Source organism: Sabethes cyaneus, chromosome 2 (genome assembly GCF_943734655.1).
Source record: "Sabethes cyaneus chromosome 2, idSabCyanKW18_F2, whole genome shotgun sequence".
Taxonomy (NCBI): Eukaryota; Metazoa; Arthropoda; class Insecta; order Diptera; family Culicidae; genus Sabethes; species Sabethes cyaneus.
The window spans coordinates 167,833,277-167,843,455 of NC_071354.1; the positions used below are offsets into that span (position 1 = coordinate 167,833,277).

Sequence of the window (10,179 nt, forward strand, 5' to 3'; positions counted from 1 at the left end):
CAACATAGCTATAATAAAACGGGGAATATATCACAATAGATCAAACAAATGGTCGCAGTGATAAAAATACCCAACATGGAAAAAAAAAAAATAAACACACTACACAATCACATTGACTTGATTCAGCCCATTTAACGTCAAGAAAGCGACTGAGATGTTGACGATTGACTTGGATCCTTCCAGTACCATTTGAGTTAGGTTAATCATTTTCGTCAGAAAACCATGTGTAAGCATTATTTTCCACATTTTATTTCGCTTAACTGAATCGTACGTCGCCTTAAAACCATCCAATCAGATGATGAGTTTGCAAATTGTATTCCAGTAACCTATCTAGGATCGCAGAGTAAATATTTGGCCTTTGGTCGGTGTTCATTGACGACGAACAGCGACGAATAGGTTTAATTTAAGAAGAGGATATAGGAGGGTAATTTACACGCCAGTTGAGCAATGTTTTGCCTCGATAACCTACAGAAATCTACAATCGAATCAATATCCCTTTTAGTAGATACGATGGATGATGCTGTAAATTGCTATGCAACCAGTGAATTGCTTGGTACAGCTACTTGTTCGACGCTTTCATAATTCCATGAGGATACCATGTATCCTGGCAACCTTGCCGTTTTTTAGTTAATTAGAGGATTTTCAATCCTCTTTCGTTGGTAGTGTCACAATTTGACTGACCATCGCACAATTCATTTATACCTGTGGTTTTCTGCATTACCCTCCCTATTTAAAGAAGTCTGAAAGACCTCCTTCCACCTGGCTGCTACCGCTATTTTATCAGGAAGCAGGTCGTTCTTGTCATTACAAATCAGTCATTGGGATGGGAAATTCGTATTTCTGATACTGACTATTTTGTAATATAATCGTAAAGTTTATATACGAGCTCATCTGCCACTTCTAGTACATAACCATCTACGGTTACCATCCGTGGGAGGCACGTGTTTGTTCCTTTTTGACCTGTTCCTTTAATCTATTTGGTCTTCGACTCATTTATTTTTGCTCAATCCTCCGGTACTCCACTTTCAGTCTGGCGTAGATTGTCTTCGCCGTCACAAAGTTCCTGGTTAAGTCATTTGCAAAGCCTAGGAGTTGGCTGCCTTAAAAATTGTGCCTCTCATTTCGATCCCCCCTTAAGAGCGATGCTGAACAGCATGCAGCATTTTTGTCTTACCTTGTCTCACGGGAATTGCGAGAGTGCCCGTGATGAGCACGAAATACATCACTCGAACCAATAAAGCTTTGATCAGTCGCAAACAGTTTGTCCAGAAAACCGTGTTCGTGCATTTTCTGCCATAACTGGTCTCGATCGACTGTATCATATGCTGCTTGGAAGTCAATAAAGATGTGCTACATGGGCATGTTGTCCTCCCGATACTTCTGCAAGATCTATCGGATAATAAAAATTTGGTCCGCAGTGACGCGAGCTTCCGTGAATTCTGGCTGATAATTCCTTACGAAACATTGTGTTATCGGTGACAGCTGGCGCAGCAAGGTTTGGAAGAGTACCTTACCGGCGGCGTCTACCAGCGTTATGTCGCGATAGCTGCAACAGTCGAGCTAATCACCGTATTTGCAGATGGGACCAACAATTATTTCCATTCATTCCTCCGGTACAGATAAATGGTTATTTCATTTAGTTATTGCCAATGCGCATCAAATTTGAAAAATGAATTTCATAGTATTTTTTATCTGCTTTCAAGTGGTTGTCTTAAAATGAAATTCATGACGACCGCTAAAAAAAATTTCCTCTTTTGAAAGTCCTGTTCTTCTTTATGTTTAATACAGGTATTAAAAGTGTAATTCTCATTTTTTAACCATTTTCAACTAATAACGCACAAAAGTTCAATATTTCCGCAGAAATTGGGGTGTTGATAGAGAGGTGCCAGCTCTTCAGACATATTTGTGCATGCCTAAATTTGCGACTTCCAAATTTTATCAGTTCTAAAATATTTTAACATTCAACATTTATAGGAAAAATAACTAGGAGTGTATACTCTTATTAAGCTATAGCAGGAACGACTGTATGAAAAAAATGCGCATGACGCCGGCGCAATTTTCTTGACCTTTTATGATGCTGATGAGTACATTACGCATGGTCAGAATGTTGTTGAGTATTAGTGATAAAATGTAAAGCAAACTGATCTGAACACATTTCTCAAATCTATACTAAAAAAATAGTTATATTTGTATGAGACACGAATAGCGAAGGCCACCTTGAGATGGTGTTAACCTCCAGGGGGGTAAAGGACAATGTTCAATGTTTCAATACACCATAGGTCATGACTTTTCAAACAAGGGCCAATTATAATATTATCAAGAGTTGGGATGATGAATAAAAGAAAAAAAATCCTTTTTAAGTAATTAAAATAAACCGAAAGGATAACCATTCAATTTATATATAGGTTTTAATAAATATTGAAAATATACACAAGGTGAATGTCTCGGCAATTTTCAATAATTAACCTCAGAGAAAACAGTTAAAATGTATACTACAAGTTCTTTTACTTATCCCTTACGTTTACTTTAATAAAAATAACCAGATGCATGCATGTATTAAAATCTATTTTACGCTACTCCCATTTCAGACCCGTCTATTCCGGTACGTACTGCGCAACGGCTTACTGGGCTCGCAACTCGGGCTTCCGAGTGGAATTTTGGGGCCAGCGCAATGACCTTGAGTCAGTACCGCGCGGTGCCGTCCGCGGTTGCTTCCAGAACACCCTGATGGAAAGTGGTTGGTCCCAGCTGGAGATTGAATCGCAGCCCGAGTTTCCGGACAGCATACAAGCGTTCGCCGCCGGAATGCTGGAGGGAGCGCTCAGCTGGCATAACATCTATCTGCACTGGTCGAAGTGAGTAGTTTGATGCAATAGTTTTTTCTTATTAAGCAAGTTGAGTAACATTTTCTCATTCTTTCAGCACCATCGCAGCCGAATGCACTCGCGACGACCAATCGGAGGAATTCTGCGATTGGCTGCGACGAATTCTTACCACCAACATGGAAACCGTCAAAAAGATGGCCGATATGAAGGGAAAACACGACCACTATTGGTATCAGATTGGGCTGTTTTACGACCAGCTCGATGGGTTGGAGTTCGGATTCCGCAAGGGTGTTCGACGATCTCGTCTGGATCACGAGATCCCGATGGAGGATTTTCTGTTAATGAATAGTGTGGTAGACATCCGTGATCTGAAGGCTTATTATATGAACTTTTTGGATGGCGAAAGCGGAATGGAGCTGGAACCGAACAAGGGCATGATACTGCTGAAAATTCTCGAAAATAGCAACGGCTTGGTGAAGATTTTGTTAGGTCATACCAGTGATGGCAGCTACGCTTCCATGTCAAGGATAATGAAAAAGTACACACTAAACTATCATTTCTCTGCGGAATCCTCAGTGGATCAAGTAGTTCCAGGTTCAAACATAGTATTTACCGGTTATCCAGCCGCTCTAGCCTCATTAGATGATTTCTATATGCTCTCTGGTAAACGACATAAGATGATAGCAGCCGGAGTCAAAATAGAGTATGACAATTTGAATCTGTGGACCAAGATAGATCTAGTGCGATCAGTTTCGCTAGCACCTAGAGTTATGGCCGCTAACCGGTTGGCCCATAGTGGTCGCGTTTGGGCTAAGTATTTCGCTCGTAGTCCTTCAACTGGAGCGAAACAGTGGCTGATTGTTGACATGAAGCGACTTAATCATGGTGCAAATATGTCCGATGATTCCGCAGAAATTGAAGAAGCTCTAATGAATCAGGTTGAAACGTTCGAATACGATGGACAGCGAACTGAACCGAAGCACATGGATGACTACGTGGACGTTGATTTGGAGGAACGATTCCGGAAAGTGACATCGATAAGCAAAATCAGCGACGGAGGTTTGTTTTGGATTGTCGATCAGCTGCCGGGGCGACTACATGCGGAAGATATGACGGAGGACATTATTGACGATGGCTACTGGTTAGGAAATGGTGTGCCAATTTTCAAGGTGAGTTGTAAAAACCTTTTTGTGCAGGCTGCAAAATATTTCATTTGCAACTTCATTCACAGGAACTGCTCGAAATCGGTCACGTGAAAGTTAATAGTAACAATACGCTACAGCAACATTCCATTCAAGAGAAAATAATCCAGAACATCACCGACCTAGACGAGTTGGCCAAATTCATTCAACAGCTTGGCTACCGAGGCGACCTGGATCCTCACAATCCGACGGCGTATGGAAATATCGACATGAAGCTCTTGAGCAAATCGAACGCCAGTAATGGCACAGCAACACTCCAGGCATACTCTGGACCACTGTTCGATCCTGTTAGCGAAAGCCAGGCGGTAAAACGAAGCATCCAAACGACACAGAACAGCATTAAGGAAGAAGTGCCAAAGCTGGCTCGTACGATGGCTGCAAAGACGAGACGCGTCAAACCGTTTGATTGGGATTCGGCGGATGACTTGGAAGTTCGCCACCAAGGACAGCCTACCGTTTGGGAGTTTGCCCGCGAGACGCCACATTGGGCATGGATTTGACCGAGCGGGAGAACGTTTTTTTGTGCTAGTATACTTGCAAATATTGTGCCTTCAAAACTTAGTGAATCTATTTTTTTTCGAAAATTTATTGAAAAGCATGTTTTAACAGATAAGCAATCAAGCTGCAATTTTTTATGACGATATTGAAATAAAAATAGCAAAATGTTTTACTTGAAGCAAGCTGGTGCTTTTGTGAATAATTTTTCATTCAATTTTAAAGAGTTTTTAATAAAACTTATGCCGGAGAACATTCGCGCCCTCGCCGTACTCGAGCGGAAAGTAGAGATTGGCGGAGACGTACCTATGGGTCATAAACTACGGGCACTACTAGGACAGATTCCCATCGAACATCTGACGAAAGTCGGTAGACTGCGGTGTAGCCTAACACGTCGTAAGGATGCCGGATGAGGCAATTTTTTTCCGCCAAGACAAGCCACTAGTAAGCTTTAGATGCTGTTTCAAACGTTCCAACCAAGGCAGCCCCGCAATTGTCCTGTACTCCAACGGCAGGCTGTGAAGTCTGTCGAATAAACAGACGGAAGGTCAAGTTTCGAGAATGAAACGCAGCACCTAGGTTTTTCTTTGCTTTTTTGCAGTTGGTTATTTTCCCTGTCATCTAAAATCGTCTATGTTCGCGTAGGTGAACTTATCCTCCCCGGTTTCTCGACCCGTCGAAGCACTTCTTGGGAATTCGAAAACTACTTCTGATGGTGGAGCCCCCCTTGGCTGTGAATTGTAGCTACTCCGGTCGGAACTTCCATGGCCTCCTATTGCAAATCGAAGCTGCTCGAATCGAGGCACCTTCGCCGTAAGTGGAAACTTCTCTTCCAGCTCCTCTGCATTGAAGTTTTTAATGAACTGTGTCTATCTCAGCGAGCAAGTAGATCCGAAGCTGCTTACGTCCAATACATATTCCTAGGTGGCTTCGGACGAATTATTATGGAAAAGTAACTTCCTGTGCGGTCTTTCCCCTGCCAAATGTCACAGCTGACTGGCATTTTTCTACTCTCACACAAAACCTTTAAAATGGCAACTAGGTAATCCGGACCTTTTAGTATTACATTATTGGGAGATATTCTTTTTACCATACTGCTATCCATCAGACAATGCGAATCTTTTCGGGCTCTTTTGGACTCCGAACAGATGCAAGAAGTAAATACCATTACTTCCCAGGAGCAACCGGCAATTCGCTTGGCGTCGCAACGTGAATACATCCATCTTCCAAATATTCCTTGATATGCTAGAGCACGTTTCTTTTTAACATTCCCTCTGCTCCATGGCCATCGAGAAATTATTCGGAAGCTTTAAATGATCGTATCGGTATGGTACGTGAGGCTGGTTTTGAAACTCCCAAGGACCCGCTTTGCGGTTTTTCTCGAGTATTTGCTGAGTTCGTTGATCGTCCTCTAATTCCGGCAACTTGTGCACCGAAACCCGAACACTTTACCTCGTGAAATACTGTTGGACCAGATTATGATAGTCCTCCGTCGTTGGTGCTATCATAATTGTGCATAACAAAGTCGGATACGTTTTTGAGCCCTCAGCCGTGCCACAAGTGGTGCATCCAGCCCCTGTTTTGGTAGATATCGAGTCGCTGAGTTAACCCTCGTCAATCTTAGTTGAACCCAGCAGACTTGCGTTGTTTGATCCAATCAGAATCTCAGGCGACACGGAATTATAAATCCGCAAATGGTTGAAACGTTGAGAGGGCTCTCCATAGTCAAGCGTCGGCTCCGGTGTATTGAGGTTGGCCACTGTGGGTATTCAATTCAATGAACCCGTTGAGACTTCGACTCCTATCTAGTAACGATTCCCAGTCGTTTTACGATCGCCTGATTCAACAGAGTTAGCAACGAGCCATTATCCAGGAATACATAAGTTGCTACCATCTTGACATTCGCGTGAAGCGACTCAGGAAGCATCTGGAAGAGTACCCCTTGCTTGGTCTGATGATGTGCGTTCAGCTGTTCGGTTGAGCTTGGCTGTAGTTTAGCAGTCTCTTTTAAGGAAGGGAGCAGTGGTTGCTGCCACAGCTGACATTCTTTAAAGCTGCACCACGCTTGCGATTTGTAAGGCCGCTTGCCATGCTTTCCCAGGCATATGCGACAAAAATGATGATTCTATATAACCTTCCACCTAGCACACTGGTTCAGTGCTCTGAAGCTCCCGCCTTTGCGTCGAGATACGCCATCTCTTTTACTTTTACCAATTATGCAGGTTTCTACTGTACGTCTGTGCATAGTGCATCAGTTGCCGCAGCTATCAGTATTGACAAATTGACAGTATCAGTATTGACACTTGAAGATCTACCTCTGCAAACTGTCTCGTTCCACCAGTATACCGAGCGATGACCGTTCGTTGGCTACACCTTCCTAGGAATGGTTGTGTCACTTGCTCTCGTTAGGACGTGGGTTAGCTCATTACCAGTTAGGTTCGAGCGATTGTTCTCTGCGCTGAGTGCTTCAACGAACAGGTCTTTATGGAAGGCTTTCACCTTCCAGGGTCGAACTTAGCCCTTGTGACGGTGTCGGTCGGTGACCGGACGTGAGCCATAAATACGATAGCCATACGGACGGTTGCCATACGGACGAATGCTATATAGACGAATGCTATATAGACGAATGCCATAATATATGTTTGCCATAATGGACGGGAGCCATACAGACGGATGCCATAATGTATGTTTGCCATAATTAATATATTCAACGTTTCCTAGATGATTCAGGGCGGGCCGGCCGCAGGCAACGGCGAATGTTCGCCGGTGACCCGCCGTCGGAAACGCCGGCCACTGCGGGGGGGCAGCCCCCCTGCAGAAATCACATCTATCTAGGTCTATTCGTTTTCCTAGGTTTACCGTCCTCCGTACCGTTAGTTTTCCCTAGTCCTCGCATCATGATACTCTTTATAAAATGAAAAGCGGCAAAGTTCTGGGCCTCCATACCAAAAATATGAATTATGGCAAACGTACTTTATGGCTCCCGTCCATTATGACTAACATACATTATGGCATTCGTCTGTATGGCACCCGTCTATTATGGTAAACATACATTATGGCATTCGTCTGTATGGCAATCGTACGTATGACAACCGTCCGTATGACAAACGTATATACGGTTGATGGGGTGTCGTCTTGTCGGTCAACTTTGTACCGTATAGCTTGCTGGTCGCCATGCGTGTACTCATCCCCAAGCAGCACACATTTGGCACTTTTAGTTGCAGCAACTCATTTATGACTAAAATTAGTCACATATCGGTTGCCACAACTAGTTTGTAACAACTGTGCTACTGACTGCTAACCGATCGCTGCCATTCACCGCTTGTCCGTCGCCCAGTTACCTTTGCCGTGAGGATCCAATATTCTGCATTCTTGTCGTCGTAGCCAATGAAAAGTTCAAATTCGTTGGCAGAAAAGTTGCGTAGTGTTGCGATACTGGGTTTAACGGTTCATCCAGCTTTGGTGCTTTTGAAACAGCTAAGGTTTTTTTTAACGAGTAGGGAAATCTGCTTAGCACCTTAGAAGATACGGTACTATCAGACGCCTGAGAAGACATCTCAGGGAGTGGGGTTTGCAATCCCGACCCCCTAATGGGCTTCTTAGATAACTACTGGACTATGGTAGTTAGGCTATTTACTCGCCGTTGATCGACTCTCCAGTGGTTTTGTAGCTCAAGTACAATCTGGGTAGCAGCCGCATTGACCGCTCCCAGACGTCCGAGCTAGAACGCATCCTTTGGACTTAGTTGTCTGAAGTAGTATCATGTCCACTCACTGCCTGCATGTTGAATCTCGCGCCCACGAAACGAGGGCATATAATGAAAACATGTTCTGCAGTTTCTTCAACATTCACGCATTCGGAAGACGCGGGGGACTCCGCATGCCCGAACTTGTGCAGATACTGTCTAAAACAACCATGCCCTGGCAGAATCTATGTCAGGTGAAAGTTGACTTCGCCGTGGCGCCTTTCGACCCACCCGGATACTTCCGAAATAAGTCGGTGTTTCCACCGGCCCTTTGTGGAATCAGACCATGCCCGCTGCCATGTGGTCATCGAGGCCGATCTTGTGGTACAGCTACGGTTGTCGGGGTGGAACTGCGACCGAATGAGAGCATAGACAACGTCACCTTTGTATGAGCGATTGACAAGTTTTGACATAAGACTACGTCTTTGATTTCTATATCTGGAGTGATGCGCGATTAGGGCGCAACTAGCAAAGTGTAAACAATGAGGAATATCACTGCGATAATTTGCAAGTATATTTTCAAGTCGTAATTTAAATAAAAGTTACAAAAATCGAGTTTAAAGACATAAATTGGTGTAGAACAAATCAATCTTATAATTTCACAACAATACTGCATTAAATTCGTGCAGTTAAGCTCAAAATCTAAGTTTTATAGTTTAACCCCTTGGAATGAGCCCCAAAACATTTTGACAATGAGATTCGCCCAGCCCTGTTTCGCCTTGTTTTGATTTTTTAATTCAGTTTCGTCTGTTTACAATGCGCCTGTGTTTTGAAAACAACACAGTTTCGCTCTTAACTATCGCCTGTTTACAAAACAATTTGCAAATAAGCTTGTTACTTCATAACAATAAAAGGGGCTAAACTGCACATTGTCTTGTGTTTTGATTAAACACTTCTATCGCCCATCACTAAAAACTTGTTTTAAATAATTCTATCGATTAAAACAGAAGAAAGGATTCTTGCCGTGGATATTATCCGTCTTTTTAAGGCTGATGGTGTAATAAAACGTTGTGTTTACAACTTGCTAGTTGCGCCTTAATCGCGAATCACTCTGGATATAAGAGTGCGTTTTAACGAACGAACGAAAAGGTAGGTAGTAGCGACAAGTGATTATATTTTGCACGCTTATAACTCAATCATCCCTCACTAGATTCTAGAGATATTGATATCAAACGATTGGATTTTTTTCTAAAAATCCATTACAATACAGTAGATCACACGTTTCTCTTACAAACTTTCTAATGATTAAAAAATGTGAGGCATGTCTGACTAAAAATCCACGCTCTGTGATTGATCGGAATAAGTAGTGCTGATTTGCCGTAGCGATAATGATGTTTTCATACCACAAGCAGTATGGTTGTGTACAACCGTACCTAAATTTACACCCATTCTAGTTTTTAAACCTACATTTATTGGTTCTCGTTACATTTTTTCTTAATTTTTATAAAAAAGTGACAAAACCCCTCGACTCAAAAAGTCGAAGATTCATAATGACGTTCAGACTTATACAGTACCATCCCGCTAATCCGACTATTTATAGCCGGATTAGCGAATTTTGACTCGATAATCCGACAGTCAAACTGACGTCAGTGTGAGTTTGAAATGTGGTTTTGTTTACATCCATACGTAAACAACTCCGGAAATTTTTGAAAATATCTGTCGAAAGTACGCAATAACTATGTTTTATACTCGGTAATGCTCAATTTCGTCAACAAAATACTTTGAAATTCTTAGTTAGTGTCGAAATAAGCGCAATCACATCAGTCTATTGAGAGTAGCAATGAAAATATTATAGCCATGGCAAGAGTGAACGTATTGTCGATTGAGAGTAGCAATGAAAATATTATAGCCATGGCAAGAGTGAACGTAGTTAGAAGCAGCACCATGTGCCATTTCCATTTAGTTAGAAAGA

At 42.6% G+C, this 10,179-nt stretch overlaps 1 protein-coding gene across 2 annotated transcripts in view; it reads left to right on the plus strand.

Moving 5' to 3' along the window:
* The window catches only part of LOC128733815 (putative phospholipase B-like lamina ancestor), a 42,142-nt gene extending 37,435 nt beyond the window's left edge, over window positions 1-4,707 (plus strand). For both annotated transcript variants that reach the window (XM_053827623.1, XM_053827624.1), the window contains 3 exons: window positions 2,589-2,855; window positions 2,923-3,994; window positions 4,057-4,707. In XM_053827623.1, the coding sequence (XP_053683598.1) occupies window positions 2,589-2,855; window positions 2,923-3,994; window positions 4,057-4,527 (1,810 nt within the window). In that variant the 3' untranslated portion in view covers window positions 4,528-4,707. The remainder of the gene's footprint in view (window positions 1-2,588; window positions 2,856-2,922; window positions 3,995-4,056) is intronic.
* Window positions 4,708-10,179: the final 5,472 nt, after the last annotated feature.